The sequence below is a fragment of the Corvus kubaryi genome, unplaced genomic scaffold, assembly GCF_017639235.1.
Source record: "Corvus kubaryi isolate FWS band 111438036 unplaced genomic scaffold, C.kubaryi_AGA036_p1.0 137, whole genome shotgun sequence".
In the NCBI taxonomy this organism is placed as follows: Eukaryota; Metazoa; Chordata; class Aves; order Passeriformes; family Corvidae; genus Corvus; species Corvus kubaryi.
In genome coordinates, this window is record NW_024580671.1 from 19,080,649 (window position 1) to 19,101,842 (window position 21,194).

Below are 21,194 nucleotides of genomic sequence, written 5' to 3' on the forward strand. Positions count from 1 at the left end.
CAGAGTTCACTTGAGAAGATATTTTAGAGCAAAGAACACATAGAAAGAAAATGGGGTTTAAATACAGAAGATCTCATTCTGCTCTACACTTTGACACTTCTTTATTTGTTAACAGCTTACTTAGCAGAATCCTACTTTAAATTAGTGTTATATCAAAATGCGGGCCTTCAAAGAAACACTTTAGAAACAGACTTCTTTTTCTTGGAATACTTTTAACTTAGTGAAATCCAAACAGTTAACACAGAGAAATTACTTTTCTAAAATGTGGCCTATTCAGGACTACTCTTGTCTCTGCCCCCTTCTGTCCAATTTCTTCTTGTCCTTACAGATTATGCATATAAATTCTATTTATATTGAAGGCAGTCCTTTTGTAGAGAGTTGCTGATTGATGAAGCAATTGCATGCAGCCTTCAGTTACATTAGCTGTGGTCTGACAGGGATTTTGTAGATAGTTTCATTACTTGTCATGTTTATATTTGACAGTTTGGAGATATTCTACCTGGTGGAGCTAGCTGGGTAGGTGTTCTAAGGGCAAGGAAGAGTTTTCTTCAGAGTTAAAGGTGTAGGAAGTGGCAGTATGGAAGCAGCCATTACCTCATACACAGTCTTTTATAATCCTTTTGTTTCTTTGAAAGAGGTATCTTAAGAGAGTTCCTCTAAGTTAAGGTTCTACCAAAACCTAATCTACCTTCTCCAAGAGATGCAAATCAAGACCTCCAGTTTGTGTAACAGTAATATCAAGAGAATAGTTTATCTTTGTTCCTATCACATCTTTTCCAGCTTCTGCTTGTAAGAACTAATTTCTTTCCTCCATATCAAAATCACTTGTCACTCCAGCTAGGTCTCAGCATCAGTTCTATGTCTGTTTATACCATCTGGTCTCTTTTTTTTGCCATGTGATTCTGTGGGATTTTTTGTTTCTCCTATTTGTGCAAAAGCACAAAAAGACTAAAGTAATTATAGTAGTCTTGCTCTCTTTAACTTTCTTTAGGTGAAATTACTCCTTCCCCTCCACAGGCATTTAGGATTGAATTCAGTCAAGTTAAAGTGGCTGACACTTGCTTGGTCACTGATATACATGTCAGCAAGAGTGGCATATGAAATGTTTGAAATCAGCAGTTGTAAATCTTTCCATAACTCAACAGTGTAAGTTTTAGTTGTGGTCACGGCAAAGTAAAGACTTCTGGTATGTGCTGGAATGGTCTTCCCATTCTATCGAGGGCCAAAATCCAGCCCTTAACGTAGTGACTGTGTGTGTTGGATTCGGGTGTTTCCCACCACTGAGGAAGAATGCCAGAAGTACAGAGAATCAGAAATGGTTTTTGTAAGCACCATGTTCATTGTTGTGTTCCCTTCAGCATGGTTTCTACTATATTTTGTGGGAAAATGCAGTCAGTGTTTTAATGGGATATCAGATTTTTTTGATAGTGTTTTTCCCCTGATGTTCAGCTCATACTTTTCTTTAATGATTTCCATCATATTAGTCTTGTTTTTAACCATTTGTATCAGCTTAATTCACTTTCTTTCTTAATGTTTGTGTCTTTATAGATGACTGCATCTCTCTTCTGTCATCAGTGATCCAGCCTGCACATATTTATTTGTTAGAGTGCTTTGTCTTTTCCATAAGCAATTCTTCCTACCACCCGTGCAAAATAGGGAATAATTTCTGATTAATGACTTATATTTTTGCGTTTATTAATGACTAAAGCAATTGCAACATGCCTGTCTCTTCATGTTTAGAGCCTTCTGATGACTTGGTAGGGGATGTTGCATCATTCCATATGCAGATTCATAATTTTTTGCTTTAGTTACAATTTATAAGAACAATAGATCCCATGACCATTTTAGATGATATGTGGCATGCTCTGCATATCCATAACATCTTTCCATCAGGTCAGTCTCATAAGCAACTGAATAGTAAACAAATGAATAGTAGGAATTCACTTTTCCAACCCTCCCCATACTTGACTGGGGCTTATTAAAAGAAAAGGCTCATAAATTAAGTCTAAATTTTTGTATTCTGTTTAAAGATGCAAGCAATAAGAAAGAAGGAGAGCCTTTTTTAGATTGACACATCAGTTGCTATTAGGCAAAAATGTCCTGATGAATTTGACAACAGAATAGCAGTCACATCTTTCAGCACATTGTGGGAGCTCCACAAGTAATCACAGGAGGGTGGGAAACAGTGTATGTGAAGATATTTTGCCAGATGGCTCACAGAGCTGAACACAGTCATTTATTAAAACTTTGCTTTGGTTCCTGACAGAGTACGTATCTCCTAGGGCTAGTTTGGACATGATTCCCTTGCTAAATTGGAGTTGTTACCAGACATAGTTTTTATGCCTCTCTCTAAACTATGAGGGTGCAGCTTTGGAGATGAAGCCTAAATTATATGAGGATTTTAAAGTATTGTAGTAATAGACCAGCATATAGCAGGACCAAATACTTATTTTCTAATATGTAGCAAACAAAAAGCAAAAGTCTTCTGAAAGCAAGCAGGCATGGACCTATTAGAGCTGTCTCAATTGGACTAGATGATGTCCAGAGCTCGCTTCCAACTCCAACTACTCTATGATTCTGTGATGAACATGAACATTTGTCTATATTTCTTCCATTGCTAGGGATCTATAAGTATTATCCTCAAACAAGTGCTGCTTGCTCTCTAGGAGCATTGTACTGGAAGAGGCCTCCTGGGTGAATCAGGGCCTCTGCTGTTGCATTCCCTGCATGATACTGCCCCTTCCATGAGCTGAGCAAGCTCCATCTTAGAATTAGTTGGTTTGTCTGCCCCACTATTCTACCTGAAAATCTGCCTCAAATGTTTACTTCACAGAAACTTTCTTTCAATCTCCAGCCTAAATTTAATTCTGAGCTCTTTATTCTTGTGCTGAGGTTGTCCTTTACCTAAGCAACCCTTCTCCTCTCCTAGTGTTCCATGCGGGTCTGCATAGGAAACAGTTGGATCTTCTCTCAGTCTTGATTTCATTTGGTTGATACAAAAATAGTCCAGTCCTGTTTGTTTTTGTTGTTCTTGACCATGGGTGATCAGATTTGAAGACAACATTCTTTGAGAAATCCCATTTCTTTTGCAGAAAGGACTCACGTGGTGTGTCTGAGCCTTACCTCATCTCACCACATTTCCCTTCTTTACAGATGCCAGCTGTTCATTGTGAATCATCTTGCAATCTATATGCACAGATGTTTCCAGCTCAGGAACACTTACTACCTACTAAAAGATAGTGGTTTGTGATACTGTGTTTTGTTTTAATATGTTTAAAAGGCATTTCTGTTCACTGGAAATAACTTTTAACTCCTGATGTTAAGGAAAACTTGGTATATAGAGGGTTATTGAATGTGTTTAGAAATACTTGCTCTTCCTATCATTGAACATATGCTCATGCCTGTGTCTGTAGCTGTCTTCTATTAGTGGAGTAATTAACATATCTATCATCCAAACTACTTCGCATGCTGTTGATTTTAATTACTTTATTTGCCACAATTACATACTCCAGTGAAATTATAGTTGCAATATATTATAGGGAAGCCTCCAACAGGAGATGTGCATCTCATACTCAAAGTGCATAAAAAGATAATAGGATTTAACAGGTAGCCTTTTCCAAGCGCCTCAGTCATTCTGGCAGTGTTTTCTGTCTAACAGAACAACATTGTGCCTGGTTGCTTGGTTATTAATAATGAAGGATGGTGACTGCTGAGATGTGACTTGCTTGTCCTCTTTAACTCCCTTTTGGAGCCCTATCTTGCAAGGCACATGAGTTCAGTAAATAACAAGTGTCTGTTAATCCTAAAGTAACCAAGTTATCATGGTAATTTTGTCTTTCTAATCAAGTTTCATGACAAACCAAGGGATAGATAGTTTCTTAGAACAAAAGTCAGATTAGCCGCTCCTCGCTTTTACAGTGGACTTACTTCACTGCCTTGTGTTTGCTGTGCTGTATTTGCTGCTTGCTCTAAGAAGTTATCAGCGTGTGCAGAAGGGTTTGCAGAATCCAACATTTGGTGGGTTTGGTTTGTTGTGGTTAGGGTTTTTTTTTCCATGTAGCTGTAATCTCTAAATTTTAATGCTGGAATATTTCAGTGACAATATGTGACTGCTGGGTAGATTACAGAATCACGGAATCACAGAATAAGCTGATTTGGAAGAGATGCACAAGGATCGTTCAGTCCAGCTCTTAGCCCTGCACAGGACATCTCCAAGGGTCACACCATGAGATTAAAAATATGAAAGTCAATTCTCTGTAACAGTGAGAACAAATACATCACTCCAGTCTGTTAAACAGCATTTCTCTCTACCTTTTGAATGCATTGTGCCGATTTGCTGGTAGAAAACAAGTATAAATTAAGGTAACTAATGGATTAATTCAGGTTTATGGTTCCTGTGTGTCTCTGGAACAGGATAAAATGGCCAGAGAGTATCTGGTGAATGTGTGTTTTGGTCCAATATTTTCTTAAGAGGCAAAACACCTTATTTTACTGTTGATCTTTAACTTCAATCAATCTACTGGTTGGTTGCTTGCAAGTCAAATCCATTATTACTTGAATAGCTGTCTTAACTTGTATAGCTGCCACATACTCATATTAGACAACTGCTTCTCAGTGATAACATTGAGAGTGAGTAAGACAGCCCTCAGCTATTACTTAGATACTTTGTGAACTATGGAAAAATTCAGGTATGCCAAGTTATCTATACATTTATGTATGGAGTAATGAATTCTTTCATTATGTCTCTATCATGTCACTCTTTAAATTAGTTCTCTAATGAGCCCAGTTGCTGTTTAAACACCAGTTCCAGTGGTCATTAACACACATTTTAAAGCCTGTATATCAGGTGAGAATTTAAAAATTAGTGTGATGTGACAGTGTTAAGTCCCAAGAAGAGAAAGTATTCTGAGTTTGCATACTAATTTTGTGCATGTCATGCTTACTCTTAAGTATCAATCAAACACTTTTCTTTCTGCTCACTTTTAAGTTTTCAAGTGTTTTCTTTTTTCCTTTTTTTTCTACAGATATAAGTTTACCAAAATCAGCAACAATATGTTACACAGCTGCATTGCTCAAAGCCAGAGCTGTCTCTGACAAGTAAGTGCTTAAGAACCACTGTCCAGCAAATTCCTGATTTAACGTAAGGTTTTTCTTAGCTGAGCCCACACCCTAACAATCTGCTGGTTTAGCAGGAAAATTAAGACCTGTGGTAAATTGATAAAATTACTTTACATATAAAAAATTTGTAGTGATCAAACATTGCACTTCAGATACTAAGGAAGAAGAAAAGAAGAGAAATAGCATAAATTCAGTTCTTGTTTCAGTTTTATACATACTGTCTGGGTAAGCTTTGGCTTCCTAGATAGTATAGTGAAGGTGCAACTGAAAAGGGTTGTGTGGCTGAACCTCTTCACCTTTGTGTAAACCTGACCACAAAAAGGTAATAACTAAATGTGAATGCACTGGTAACAATGTCATTTTACAAGTGCTGTCAGAAGACTGCTCATCTAAGTAAATAGCGGCAGGTGGATTTAGCATTATTATGTCAGGGATTCTGAGAGGTAGATAACGTTCATATTTTTAGAGACACAAATATCTGTTCATTCCTTTTATGTTTTTCTCTTGGGTCTCAACCTTCCAAGGTGCTGAGCACATCTATTTGATGCCTGTGGACTTGAGAGCACTGGCCCACTGTGAAAGGGTGCTCAGCTCCTTGTGAGATGGAGCTCAAAAATCCCCATTCTGCTCTCAGATGCCTTCACACAAATCCCAAGCAGAGTTGTGTCAGTGCACCTGAGGGTCGAATGCCCCCTAAAGTTGAAAAGCAAGTGGAGTGGAAAGCCATTTTCTTGACTGACATCCTGACAGTTTTTGCTTTTAAAGTGTATGTACACATCAAGATCTAAGTAATTTTCTTTCATTCTTTTTATCCTGTAGATCGCCAGTACCTACTGCAACATCTTTCCTCCCTACACAGCGACTCCAGCTTGGGAGGGCAGGGCTAAGGTTGTCACAGCTTTCCCTGTGGTGTCTGCCTGCCAAGTACAGCTCTGGAGTTAGCCGTGGGGTGTGAGGTGAGAAAGAGATTGCATGGTCTGGTTTTTTATTCACTGGGGCAGATGATTTGCCCACAGTTTGGGCATGCTACCCTCAATGGTGCTGCAGCCAGTAGACCACCTGCTACTGCTGCTGCATCGTGCTTCCATCCCAACCTGACCCAGGGGCATTGGGTTGGGAACCTTCCTAAAACTTCCCTAAACCTGTTTTTAATAGAAACCCTCCAACAATAATTTGGCATTGGTTTTTTGGTCTTGTTTTTTTTTTCTTTTCTTTTATTTTTTTTAATGCAACTTCAGCCTTGAATATGCCCCTAGCAAGGTACCTAGAGCAAATTTAGATTAGTGACAGAGAAGGGACTGTTTGGACTGACTTTCTGCCATGATTAGATACAAACATGCTTTCCGCTTCTGCTGGGATTTTCATTGGCCTTGATGTAATAGATCACTCAGAGTTTCCACTTGCTATGGAAGTTTGGAGAGCATAGGAAAATTACTCAGTTTGGTTACATGGGCCCATGTTCTAGATTCCTTTTCTGACTTTTTCTTACTGGCATTTCTGACTTAATGTGTTTGTTTCTTTGCTTTTGCAGATTTTCTCCAGAGGCTGCCTCAAGGCGAGGGCTGAGTACTGCAGAGATGAATGCAGTAGAAGCTATTCACAGAGCAGTAGAATTTAATCCACATGTGCCAAAAGTGAGTATTGAGAAAACATTGTTGTAGCTGAAATACTGCTGAGGATATAACTCCTGATTTTTGTGTTAGAATAACGAGTGATGTTGTGGAAAAGAGAGCAAACAATGGAAAGGAAAAGAAGCTGATCATATGCACAGTTTTTTCATTTGCAATGTCACATTCAGGACTGTGCAACTCGAAACTTCAGCTGAAGTGGATTGCACCAAATGCTGTGCTGCAGGCAGATCTTGCATAAAGATAGATTATTATTTGCAAAACAGTCATTAAAGATCTTTTAGTTCAAAGTAGCATATTTTATTTGTTTTGATGATTATATGTAAGAATTCGTTTTTGGCATGCTGTACAAAAGAGCCTATCTTTGGAGTTCATGGTGTGCTTCATATAAATTACATTAGTAATTCCTTATGCAGCAACCTGTCATTAAGTTCTGAGAATGCAAAGCTCAGAGATGAAGAATTGTTGAGAACTACAAAGTAAAAAAAATGGATTTATGTTCTAATTTCCATACCTGCTCTCTGGAGCTTGTATCTCAGCAGTAAAATGTTGCCAAGAGGTTGCTAAAGGCTAAAGGAGGATGTTTTTTGGCCATTGGATCTTTTTGGCCTCTGAACTTCACCCCACAAACCTTTGGGCTGCTGTTGCCCTTTGAAAGTAAGCATCAGAAAACTGGGATGTGTCAGTGTAGGGAGCCTATTCATTAGGTACAGCTGAACACCAAGTCTGGTCAAGATAAGCCCAAACCCTCTTCCCTATGTACACATGGGTTGCAGAAAGTTAATTCTCATGCATTGCAGGAATTAAATGTTTTCTTTGTGAGCTTTGTCTGTTGTGCCAACCACTAAATAGTATGGTGTAGCTGTCTGAAAGTTAGGCTATTTGCTTAGTAAAATCATCTAGATTTCCTCTACAGGCAGTAGAAAGAATGAGCTGTCTTAGTTCTTTAGACAGACTTTTCCTCCTCAATGTGTCTACATTGACTTTTCCAGTGAAAGCCTGATTTTTAGATAACAAAGTTTAGGTGAGATGAGTCCTTTTGTATTATTAGCTAAGCTTCTATTTTTGTGTCGTACTATAAAATGAAAATATTAAATAAAGCTTGATTCCAGGCCTTCTCTGTTTACTTTCTTCCGTGCCAATTGTTCTTGCAACAACACAGCCATTTGTATTTCTGTTCTGCCCAGTTGCTTGTTTAATTCTCTAGCCCAGTCCTGTTCTGGGTGAACTTTTCTAAATGTTCTACTGAAGCCCAGTTAGAGATCTTGCCAAGGAAAAAGACCAGGTTAGCCTGTCATGAGCAGTCCTTGGAGCCTGTTCCATTTTCCTCACTTATCTCCGTTCTTTTGATAACTGTTTCCATCAAAATCTCTTTTAACAGTTTGCATACTAACACTCCCACATTAACACACAGTGTTTCCATCCTCTTTAAATGAATGGCTTTGCATTTATGTCTCTCATCAGTTACTCTGAGTGGGGATCTTTTTGCTTTAGGTCAGTTTTGCTAGTCTGGCTGTTTCTGGGACTGGTTTATTCGCTGTTCAGGGACAGAGGTAGTTGGTGCACTGGCCTCCACTTCTGTGCATGCTCCTAATGTCCATCCTGCTATTGTCTCCAGGCTCTACACTGCCATTAAACTGAGGCCAAGTCTTAATTTACTACCTTTTTGCTTTTTCTATTTCTGTGTATACTTAAGACCTTGATGTTCTTTAGTTTGACCTCCTTCTCAAAATCCACGTTACTGTAAGTTGTGGCATTTGTCCCATAACTGCACTTCCAGACTGCCAAGATCCTGCTTTTCTTGTAGATCAGTACTTTCATTCATCCTTTATGACCTCCTTCTTACTAGCCAGCTTCTGGTTAGGTGGCTGTTCAATAAAAGGCTGAATTTCCTCTCTGACAAGTATGCCCATATGTGAAATGCAGATTCTATATTATTTTGTCTACTTTTGACTTAAAGAAATTCCAGTCCTCTTCCTCCTTAAGTTCATGTTGTTAATTGATTCCCTCTGTTTTTCAAAGTCTGACACTCTGAAATTGAAAACCTTTGTGAATCATAAATTACCAGGCTAACAAGGTAGTAATAGGAGCAGACTCCAGAGGTTCATTTAGTTCATATTTTAACATTAAAACAGAATAGCCTAATACAGATTAATATACAGCAGTGCTGATTTCACACTCATTCCTTCTGCTATTAGCTAAGGGATATTAAGGTGTGAAACTACGTTTTTGGTTATAATTTTACGCAGTGTGGATATTACACCTCAATTTCCACTCAATTGTAATTGAAGTCGTATCCCATTTGTTTTTAATGAAATGGGAAGAGTTTTAGCAAGCAGCATCACAAGAAATCTAACAGGGCCACAAAACTAACGTGTGTTCAGAGCTTCTCTAGGATTTAAAAGTTAATGAGTCTTTTGTTCAGAGTGAGGAAGAGATAAACTACAAACGTGACAAATTATTTAACGTACTGCACAAAAATTTAGAAGTTAAACAGAGAGGGTTGTATTGCCACTGAAGCTGTAATCCCAGAGGGGTTTGTAGGTACATACTATATCACAAAGAGTACACAATTTGTGGAGTGGTTGGGAAAAAAGGTGTATATATATACACAGACACACAACTTCATCAATTTTATTTATGTGTGTTTGGGGCTTCCCTACTTGTATGTAACAGCACTATAAAAAGCTAATGCTGATAAGCTTCCACAGCTGTCTATGGGACATCTCTCAGTTGTGGAACACCCTTCCTGAACTGATTTGCAGAGCTCTTTCCCTTCATTCAAACTCCTCATGAAAAGCACCCCCCTCCTTTCTGTGATGTATGAGACCAGAGGTATTCATTAAAGAGAAAACAGATGATGGTCTGTATATCTGATTGCTGAAAGTGAGTCAAAAGTATGTCCTACGCACAGTTGTATGGGTTTGGTATGTAAGGCAGGAGCTAAGTTGATTTGAAGAGTGTCTCTGCTGAAGTATGCTGCATTTCAATCAGACAACTTAAATATTGATATTTCTTTAACAAATGTGAGTTTTGTCTATAAACAGTCTCTTAAAAGGATGTAACAAACCATTGAATTAAATGCTTTTAAAGATTCATCTGTTATCTGTTGCATCCCTTCTCATTTTTTTCTTATTTATTTTGATTTTCTTTAGTAAGAACTGTGTCTGTCCATATGCTTGTGTGGTTTCTAGTAAGTTGTAGTTGCTAATAGAAACAAATAATGCAAACAAATTCATAGACCAGATGGGAAATTAATCTGTTCCACACACCCCATGATATTACAGAGAAACTATTTGAGATATGTTTGAGAGAGTTTTTAACTCTTCAGTGAGATGGTGATTTGTTATTGTATTTCCAGCAAAAAAGGCCAAACTTCTTAATTGCCATCAATGTAATGAGAATTTGAAAGGTGACCTAAAAGTGGCTTTACTGGGCATGTAGAAACCAGTATTTTGGAACTTTCTTAAGCTTTATGCTTTTGGAACTTCCTTAAGCTTTATGCTGTTCATCCCACTGGGAGGAGGAGAGTTCCTGTTCAAACAATGTTAAATTCTGATATTCTGGCCTGGAGGGATGCTGTCACAGGTGCAGGAGTGACTGTTGCCTATTTGCGACCTGAGCTGTAATTTCATAGTTGAATTGCACAGTTGAGGAAAAGAAGGAAACCTGCCTGAGTTAGGTTGATTTATTTTATAAAAGGTCACTGAAGTAATGTGGAATGCTAAAAGCACTCCCAGCAGAAGAGAATTAGGAGCCAGAGAGCTGTCAATATTGTGAAATAAACAATGTATACTCAATCGATTTAAGCAAGAGAAGTATAAATTCCACCCTGTTGCACTTCATGTATACAAGGTCCATTGTCGTTCTCCAAATGCTCTCTAAAAGACATTCCTGTATGTGTACAGAATGGCTGTAGCTGAGCTGTACCTATCACAATGTCAGGTAACTGGCCCAGAAGCCCTCTGTAGAAGCACATGAAAACTACTGCTACACTTGTTGTAACTCCCAAATACAGGTCTTTGACAAAAAAAGGTTAGGTTAGAGGGAGAGAAGAGAGTGATCAGAAAAAAAAAAAAAAAGAGAACCCGAAAAAGATTCCAAGCCAGAACAATGCAGTGGCAAAGGGCTAATTGAGCTATCTCATGATGGCAGAAATCATTGTGCAACTCCAGTATTTGCTTCTAACTTCATTGAGGCTGGGTAATAGAATCATCAAATCAGAGAAAATGCCAGAATTGGAAAGGACCCACAAGGATCATCAAGTCCAGCTCCCAGCCCTGCACAGCACCATCCCCAAGAGTCGCACCATGTGGCCAAGAGCACTGTTCAAAAGCTTATTCTGTTAGGCTTGGCGCTGTGACCACTTCAGTGGGGAGCCTGTTCCAGTGCTCAGCACAAGTCCTGTCACTGGCCACAAGAATGAAGAGATCATTCTGGCTGAAATTTTCTAGGCTGTTTGTTTCTGAGCTGGTTCATTTTTTAAAGGAATGTGGTAAGCCCAGATGGTGACAGCATTCTGTTTCTTGTTCTAGTTAACCTTCTTCATTTGTTCCTGAAAAACAAATGCAGTTGGAGATGTCTTGGTCTTACCATCTAGGTTTCCTCCATGAATGCCTAGCTCTTAGCTAGGTTTCTTATTTAGCCTGTTGTTTGATTCTCCCTCTAAAGTGGAACCATGCTTGGGTTCAGAGCTCTGTCAGGATGACAGAGGGCTCCCCTCTTCCCTTTGTGTTCAAAGGATTGCTAAGTTATTGAAGTTTTATTACTTAAATTGTGAAGGTTGTAGTTCAATCTGAGTGGATGCCAGCAACAAATGCCAGTGTATCAGGAGTTAGAGTTAATAAGGAGTCTGTCAAGAGATGTAGGTTACTAAGTATGAATTTTAGTGGTGTGATTGGATTTTGTGTCCCTGTTAGTCCTGTGACAACAAGGGCTGTGATCTGGAGTAAGGCCTTTGGAGATTTTGGGATATGACTAGTCAGATTCCCACCCTCAAGTTTGGTGGTTGAAGAGAAGACTGCACCTGCCTGGTATAGTACCTTTGATGAAGCATAATAGCAGCCTCTTGGAAACTACAGTCAGGTGTCTTTAGCTGATTTTTTTCCAGCCGCTGGAGATGTTTGTTGCATGCAGTAGTCCATCAGGACTGTAGTTCACACCTTATATAGGCAGCATGAGGACTGCAGCTCATTGGATGGTTTTTAAAGAAAGATTTTAAATTTTTTTATTGTTTAGTTCATTTGACTGGAATTTGTCTGCTTGTCCAATATGAAACGTTTCAGGGGGACTGTGTTGGTTTCACAGACAACCTGCTAGAAACCCTGCTAGATTGCTGGGACTCAGTCCTGCCTCTGAAAGGTCTGGTACCAGTAGCCTGCAGCTACCATAAAATGGGGCTGCCCTTGGCTACGCTATCTCCAGACAGACCCTTAGTCCTGCCAGCAAAACCTCCAGGAACCCGAATGCCCTCTGGGCTCTTCAACTCTCCTTGAAAATACAGCAGTGCACCAATGGATATGATATTCTAGGACATCAAGGCCATCCTAATTTTCATGGACAGTCATATCTCTCCTTCCATAATAATCAAGCCCTGCTAACAGCTAGGTAGCTTTTTCGGTCCCTTTACTAATGTTCAGAGAAGTTAAGTAGATGGAGGCCTTCAAGTGCTGTGTCCCAAAGCCATTTCTTTGTGTACCTAAGAAATTTTATCTTTTTTGTTTTGGAAAGTGCCTGATGAGAACTGTACGAAGTGTTCCAGACAGGGTCTCTCTGGGGCTGTGTACAGTCAGTGTTCCTGCTGGAAATGCTTCCAGAATAAATTAATTGACAGTTTGTATGTCCAAAAGGTGTGGCTGACATTTATGCATAGAATAAAAACAATTATGAGTCACAAATAGTCTTGAGCCACCTATCAACTCTGTGTGTGGGTCTCCTTGAATATCGCCAAGCCAGGTTATGGATTGTTTGTTTGGGAACGTAGCTGTGATAGAGTAATGAGGGAGGAGTGTTTCACATTTTTGATCTGAGGAACTTTAAAAAATAGTTTCTTTCTGAAACTGAGAAAAATGCAGACTGAAAAGACGACATAACTGAGTGAGGACTAAGCTTGATTTGCAAGTGTCAAGATATATCCTTCCATCTGGTACATCCACTTGATTTCTTTTTGATTGCTGATAACAAGCAGTACATAAGAATCAAAATAACATGTTTTCTTCTTAACGCTCCTAGAAATATGACAATTCTTCCTGGTTTTTCTTTCCCTACAAATAGCGACATGTCATTGGGTTTATTTTTTTTCCCTTTGGTTGAAATATTTGAGTATTGAGAACTTACTTTCTCATTTAATTTTGCAGAAAATATGGAAGTAAGAGTTATGTTCTAAATTAATAAAAGAGGTAGAAACCTGCAGCTCTTGCAGCTGTATTCCATTCTGCTCAACAGGTACAGTATGTGTTTTTAAAAGGGTGAGGCATTCATTAGGGCAGTGAATGTTTGCTGTATCGGTGTAAGCCTGGCAGCTCCCTCCCTCTTGTCAGCTCTTCATTCTGTTCTCTCTGTCACCCGTAATCACTTGGACTGCCAACTAAATTGCAGCTTCCTCCATTAATCCACCTGCTCTGTAGCTCTCTCAGATTTTTCTAAAAGGCAGGTATCACACTCATCTACTCCCACTGCTAATTCAGTTTCTCCTCCTTTAATGCTGTTACCTGCATCAGAAACATGTGATTTCTCGCTCCTCTTTGAAGTATTTATCTGTTTCCCAGGGTTGACAATTCTCTGTTTCGATCATGAGCTCTCCAAATCTTTAACCTGCTTGACAGCTCCTTTAGACAAAGGGGTGACAAACTCTAGGACATCCTGCATGACATTATGCTGTTGGTGCTCATTTTCCTCTGCCCTTTTCTCTTCCTTTCCACAAGGCTGACTTTCAATCCTCATTTCTTTCTTTTGCCTCCTTTTTTGCACCAGCACACCCTGTTCACAGAAGTCAGCATTTATCAGGAGTTGTGCAGGGTTGACACCACCCATGCCTCCCTTTCGCCTCTGGTGCCAGGTTGTCTCCTCATGGGTGCCTGCACTAGGAAGTTGTCAGTCCCTAGGTCCTGCAGTCCTCCTCCTTCCAGACCAGGCTGTAGCACCAGGTAAAATGGAGAGGCTGCACACTCCCTCCTTCTTTGCCAGTGATTAGCCATAACTTTCCCAGCCTTGTGCTGGGGCCTGACTCACCTACTGCCTTTTGTGTTAACTTGAGCAGTCTGGTGGGGAGATCTTGGGCATCCTGGAAGAGAGCAACAGTTTCCCTGTGCTGTGGAAGAGCAGTCAGCACACAGCTGGGAAGTGTTACACTCCTCAGGAGAGCTGACAAACAGGAGCTGATTCAGCAGCCTGTTTTCTGTCTGCTACTCCTTTTCCTGTAAAGGATGCCATCAAGGGGCATATAACAAGGGGTATACCTTTGCCCTCTGCTGTTTCTTTCCCCTCCACTAACGAATGTAGTAACAGCAGTGATGAGATGTCTGCTGAACTGGTGCGAGTTGTCTGTCCAGTTAACTGGTAGTCTAGTTCATGGATTGAAGAGGGAGGAAAAAACCACCTGCTTGAATAATGTCTGAGACCTCTGTCTTCTCCTGTGACATGAACCCTCTCTGGTTTTCATCTGCTTCTGCTGGGGGCGAAAGCCAGTTATGGGGAAATTTTCTGTGAAACTTGGTTGTTGGTTTAGTCAGTGGTACTTTTCTTTATAGTAACACATTCAACAACTATTTCAGGTAGCAAGCTTAAATTTCCTATACTTTTACCCCCACCCCACCATGGAAAAGCAGGCATTTGTTACATTTAGTAACATTTTTAGTTTGTAACTTGTTATTAGCTACTTAGGTGGCTGCCAATCCTGCATGTTCATAGACCTCGCAACCAGTTAAAGGCAATGCAGTAAATGCAGCAACCTGTGTGCAAACCGTGAGTGCTGTGTTTTTCCTTGTAGGAAGACTTTGTGCATCAAAATGCTTAAAGTCTTCTTTATTTTATTATAAACACTTTTAATTAAAAAAGTCTTGTAATTAAATTCCATTTTCTGATTTGAGCCCTTTTTTTCATCTCCTTCAATAAGAGAGATGTTTCATTTTGAATTTCTCTGTAGTCCCCATACTACTGCTGAAGAGCAGAACCATCTGACAGCATGTCTTAGTCTTTGGGAATAATTCAATAGTTGTCTTCAAGTGCAGTTGGTGATGTTACACGTTTGATGAAACACTTACAAGAGAAAGTACTTTAGGGAAATAGACCTTTCAGTGTACATTATAGAATTGCAGTCAGCTTTCTGTGTTTTATATTACTTCTGCAGTAATTGTGCTCTGCTTTTTTTATTTCAGTATCTACTAGAAATGAAAAGCCTAATTCTGCCCCCTGAACATATTCTGAAGAGAGGGGACAGTGAAGCAATAGCATATGCTTTCTTTCATCTTCAACACTGGAAAAGAGTAGAGGGGGCATTGAACCTCTTACACTGTACATGGGAAGGCAGTAAGTAATCCTCTTTCTTAAAAAGGAGCTAATTAAATACTTTTATTGAATGTCATGAAAAAAATAATAGTATTTTGTGAAGTATAGTATGTGAGAATTTTGGACACCAGTTACATCCTCACCAGCATTGAAATATTTGAAATTTGAACTGAAAAGACAAACTTCATTTAATGAGAAAAAGGGGTTTGAAGTCTTGTATTGTGTTTGCTGTGTAATACTGAACAAAATTTCCCAACTTCTTTGAGACACATTTTCTTGCTCATGGATAAGGAGATAATAATTTACCTTCTTTCATTCCAGGGTTGTAGAGATTTTTTTGTCATTGTTTGAATGAGTAGTTTAAAACTGTGAGTATATTCAGCTTGGACATAAGCAAAAAGTATTTTGCAATAAGGGTGGTGAGGCACTGGAACAGGTTGCCCAGAGAAGCTGTGGATACGCCATCCCTCCAAGTGTTCAAGACCAGGTTGGATGGAGCTTCAAGCAACTTGGTCTAGTGAAAGGTGTCCCTGTTCATGGCAGTGGAGTTGGAACTAGATGACCTTTAAAGGTCTTTTCCAACCCACACTATTTTGTGATTCTGAGAATGCTTTGATATTTGGAAATTATGAGGTATATATTAATGTGTAATATAAAGCAATACTGTACTTCATGACTTTTTTTAAACTGACAAACGGGAGTGAGTTCAGTGAAGGATTACTGGGATGCATATGGGACTGGAATACGTGATGTAGGACAAAATGCTGAGGAAGCTGGTTTTGTTCAGCTTGGAGAAGATTTATGGTGGGTGAAGAGATGATCCATTTGCTATCTTCTGCCATGCAACAGAGAGATGATGTGGAAGAGAGAGTCATAGTCTTGACAGAATGGCCCAGCATAAAGAGAAGAAGCAATACACACAAGTTCAAACAAGAGAAATTTAATCCAGAGCTAAGATACATATTTTCACAGTGAGAGTGGTGGTGCATTGGAACAGGTTGCTGATAGGCTGTGGGACCTACAGCCCCAGAGACATTCTGAGCTCAGCTTGACATAGTTCTGAGCAATCCGACCTTACTTGGAAATGTCCCTGCCTTGAGTGGGAGGTGGGAGTATATGACCTCCAAAGGTCATCTACTAACTTTCTAATATATCTTATCCTGTCTTTGAGATGTGTTTTTTACCAGGTTTCAGAAAATTTAAAAGTACAATTTATAATCAGCCTTTGTGGACTTTTTTTTGGAGGCAGATTTTTCCTTTATGTAATCTAGTTCCCCTTTTCTGCTCTACTTTATTCTGGTTTTTTTCATCCTCTCCATATGTTATTATACCAACTTCTTTGTGTGTGTGTTTCACCATTTTTTGTCCTTATTTAGCTTTGATAGAAAAGATATTTTGTTACCATGGTAATTCCCATAGGAATGTACTTGATACTTCCAATGTAAAAGTGACTATCTCAGTTACAGTATGAAATGACCTGAACTTGCCTAATTTGCAGTGTAGGCTCCCTGAGGATGCACTGGTTTTATTTCTAGGCGTGCAGAACACCTTGCTCAATAATCCATACCAGTGCTGCCTGGGGTTTGCTCTGCTGCATTGTTCTCTGACACATCTGCTAGCTCTTCTCCTATCATTTCTCCCAGTCTATTATTTTCTCTGTCATAGGTTCATTTTCAGTGGTTTGCTTTTACATGGTGTTCCTTCTCTTCTGGGTTATTGCAGAAGTCCTCTAGCCCAGGGTTCATTATTTCACTAGTACAAAGCAGTATTTTGCAGGGAATCCTGAACAGATCTTCTTCTGCTTTGTCAGGCTGGGGAGCCCCTAAAGCGTTTATACAAGGACCAGCTTTTGGCACAGGAGTCTGGCTGCCCTGCAGTCTTCCTGCCACTTAGGAAATCAAGTCATCTGTGCCTGAAGGCAGCGTGGGGCATTCTCATCTAACTACATTCCCCTTCTTATTATCTCCACAATCAGCAATCTGAACATGTACTTTATTAGCTAATAGCTGTATAATAGTCTGTAAAGATGTAAATGAGTATCATTGCATAACTTCTGCAGAATAATCCATAATTCATTTTGTACAGTGATTTCAGAAAAATATGAACAGTGCACAAGTCCTCAAAAATTTTGTTCAAATTTTGGTCACACATGAAGACAACCAAGGGTTTTAATGGTTTCACAGTGTCTAGTCCAATAATTATAACATTTGGTCCATATCTTGGCATCTCTGCATAACTGTAAGTGAAAACCAGTGAACACATGACAGAGAAATTAAATGTAATTAAATACTAGTTTTAACCAACAGTCTATGTATAATACATGGCCAGTTGCCCTTGCTTCCTTTCTAGGTGTTTGTAGGTATTTTATTTGTAGTACAACTATAAAAGGCCAAGTGCCACCACTGTGTTTGGGCCAGGCTCTCTGTACAGAAGGTCTGCAGTTTCAAGTGTAACCAAATTTCAGAAGTGTCCAAGGTGATGGTTTGTCAGTGTTGGTTTCTAAACTTGTGTCAAAATTCCTACTGTTTGCACGAAGAAGAGAAACCTAGGGGTTCCCAAACACTGCAGTTGCTCTTGCAGCAAGTACATGGGTGAGTGGCAAACTGCCTCTGTGCTACCTGAGTCATTTAATGTAAGATAGGATCAGATAATAATGTAGGAGTAAGGCAGAGAAGTACCTACATAGACACAAACTGATCTAGATGAACCAGAGCACTTCCTTGCTAAATAAGGCTGTTTTGCTGTAAATATTCCATAATTGGCATCATGTCAAGGATGACCGCTTACATTCAGTAAAATCTATCCAGACATTTTTCACTTGTTTTGTAAAAGCAACATCTTTACCTCCCATTTTATTTTGATTAAAATCTTATTAAAATCTTGATTAAAATATTACTGTGGCTTAGGGTAAGGCAGAAGAGGCTTGATTGTCTGTTTCAATATTAAGCCAAATTGGAAGGAAAAACTTGTGTTAGGGGTTTTGAAGAAATGAGCATTGAACATCGTTCCACATATGTTTTTGTACAGACACTCAAGTTTGTTGTATGTTAAGATCATACCCAGCCTGGATTATTGTATTTGTACTTGGCTTTTTGGGTTGCTGTGGAGAGGGGTGGTTAATACTGGAAGAGCATTACAGCCCAGGTTGGTTCACAATCTCAGGATCTCTGCCTTCTTTATTGCTTTAAATTCAGCAATCAAGAAAAAATACAATATAATTTCACAAAAAAATACAGTTAACATCATTTCAAATGCAGTGTGAACAGCTGAAAATATTGGGGGACTATGTATTTAAACCAGTTCTTAAGTTGCCCTGTGAGCAAGAGATAATGGAATATTATTGTGTGGCAGTGGGCTGTACCTAACAGCTAAAGTGTACAGTGCTTCTAGGACATCTGTTGGGGAAAATATTGCTTCAGTGTCTGATGTTCATAGGAGTAGTGAGAATAACACGTTGATGACATTTTAATAGTGAAAATAATATATAGGATAATGGAAAAGGATGTCTTGATTGCAAAGCTATATTTCAGTCAAGTATTCTGATGTTTCCATAAACCACACTCGGATGGCCTATGACATCAGCACCATCAAGATTTAGTAATCCATTTCCCTCCCTCTCTGTTATTATTTTCAATTTTAAAAAATCATAAGATTAAGTATTATTTAATCCATGACCTGAAGATTTATATTGGAAACCTGACTTGATCCACTGCATTTAGAAAGAATGCATGAGAGGAACCTGGGTTTAATAATTTAGTACTAATCTTTGATTGCCAAATAGAAAATGAAAACATGACTGTGTTGGAAAACTGGTCCTCAGAGCTCATGTCATCTGTGTTACCTGGCTAGCTGGAGTGTGATGGAAAAAGAGTAGTGTATTTTTTCCATGAAAACTTCTATTATGCTTGATGCACAGAAACTGTGAGTATTGGTTTGAATTTACAGGCTTGGCTGGTCATTTTTGTAGGCTATACCTGTTGTATCAGATATACTTCTTTCCCCTGAAATTTAAAAATTCTGCAGCCTAAAAGCCTAAGACAAAATGTGTAAATTTGGCTATGAAATTGGAAGTATAATGGGCTTTGATTATGCAAACATTTTTATATGTCCTTGTAATGTGGTCTCACCTGACATTAGTGAACATTGTCTCAAGAATAAAAATAATAGGAGTCTTTGTGATTAAAAGCTCAATGTAGATTTATATTTTGGCATTTCATTAAGCAATTTATATGCTGTTTGCAACCGAATATAAATGTTTTGCCTATGTTTGTTTTTCAGAATTGCAAGTATACTTAAGTATGACTGCCACGCTCACAGTAATTTATGCACTGTGTTTTCTTTTCAGCTTTCAGAATGATCCCCTATCCACTGGAAAAAGGACATCTTTTCTACCCTTACCCTATCTGTACAGAAACTGCAGATAGAGAACTACTACCATGTATGTTCAATCTATTTCTTCTTACCATTGACACCAGAGAATAGTTTACCTGAATCTTGCAGCACTGATCTCCTTTGATGCCTTTCAAATTGAGTACACTGCATTAGAATAACCAGATTGACAGTGAGCCTCTGGAGCTTCTGTGATGGTTCAAGAGGCAGCTCCTCAGCATAGTTCATAACAATTAGCTGTATTTACTATTTTTGGCAGCTTACAGACAGGGAGAGAGATTACCAAAGAGATACAAATCAGTTAGGTCTTGCTATTCTCTCTTGCCAAGACACTGATCTTTCATTTAGGTTAACATCCCAATTAAACCAACAGCACAGTGTCACAGCCTTGTTAATCTTTGGTAGACAGACTAGCTCCTTAAATTCCAAGGCAAGATCCAACTTGCTTGAGGACAGCTGGATCATTAATGCAGCTAGTACTCATGACAACTTGTGCTTACATTTTCCAAAAAGCAGTCTTAAACAGCAAGAAAGGGTTTTCTTCATGTTATGGTGTGTGTACTGTTATGAAGAGATCAACGTGAAGTCATCTCAGTCAATTTTATGTGGGTTTATGGTGTGTATTAGGAAAGTGCCAACAATGTTCCCAGATACAAAGAGAGATCCAGCCCTCAAGAAGTGTTACAGTCCAAGCTAATGAGACTTATTGCAGTGCATGCAGTGAAACACAGGAATGCAGAGGAAGAGCCAAAGCAGCCAGTCTTGCAGTTACACTTCATTCCCACATGTGTTCTCTCAGTGGGACTTCGTGAGCACAAGTGGAACACACACAAGTTTGCAGAGTCAGGGCGAAGGAGGCAAATAAAAGTTGATCCAAGGAAGAAGATTCTTCTCTCACCTTCTCTCTCCTGAAGAAGGGATAAAGAGAAATTTGTTCTGGAACAATTAAAATGAAGCCTGCTTCTGCTGGGAAGGCTGGTTTTGAGGGCATTTGCACCCTCTGTAGTCTTTCATTCAGAACCTCTCTGGTTTGGGCTGAAAAATGTGTTGCCTCTTTTTATAAGCCTACATGAGTAAACATTAGGTGAGAATAATGCAGTGAAAATCCACTCTTTGCAAGTCTCTCCTTCACAGCACATTCTTGCTGATATTACGCAGAAATCTTTGGCAACTGACAATATCTCCCCACCCCATTATAATCATCCTAATTATAACAACACCTCTCAGTGCTCTGCTTGCTTTACTCAGAGGGATGCTGAGCTGGGGAGGGTGGAGTGTCAGGAGATTCAGGAATGACAAAGTCATGCAGAATAGTTCAGCATTCTCTTTTTAGATGCAAAACTAATCGTTCTTGTCAAACGTTAGAAGCGAGGGACTCTTTAACATCGTATGCAGACAGTGTGTTCTGCTCTGGCAGTTACAGGAAATGCCTTTCACTGCAAAATCTCCTGGGTTAGAGGAGGGAAGGGTTTAGCATACCATGACAGACACAGGTGGGTTACAGGGGTTTTGTGTACCTGTCCACACCCTTTAATTGTGTATGTTTTATGGGAG

General features: G+C 39.2%; 1 protein-coding gene across 2 annotated transcripts in view; it reads left to right on the plus strand.

Annotated features, from left to right (window-relative positions):
- The window catches only part of ST7 (suppression of tumorigenicity 7), a 143,113-nt gene that overhangs the window by 115,031 nt on the left and 6,888 nt on the right, over positions 1-21,194 (plus strand). For both annotated transcript variants that reach the window (XM_042018085.1, XM_042018086.1), the window contains exons 10-13: positions 5,025-5,097; positions 6,650-6,752; positions 15,122-15,272; positions 19,597-19,689. In XM_042018085.1, coding sequence (XP_041874019.1) covers positions 5,025-5,097; positions 6,650-6,752; positions 15,122-15,272; positions 19,597-19,689 — 420 coding nt within the window. The remainder of the gene's footprint in view (positions 1-5,024; positions 5,098-6,649; positions 6,753-15,121; positions 15,273-19,596; positions 19,690-21,194) is intronic.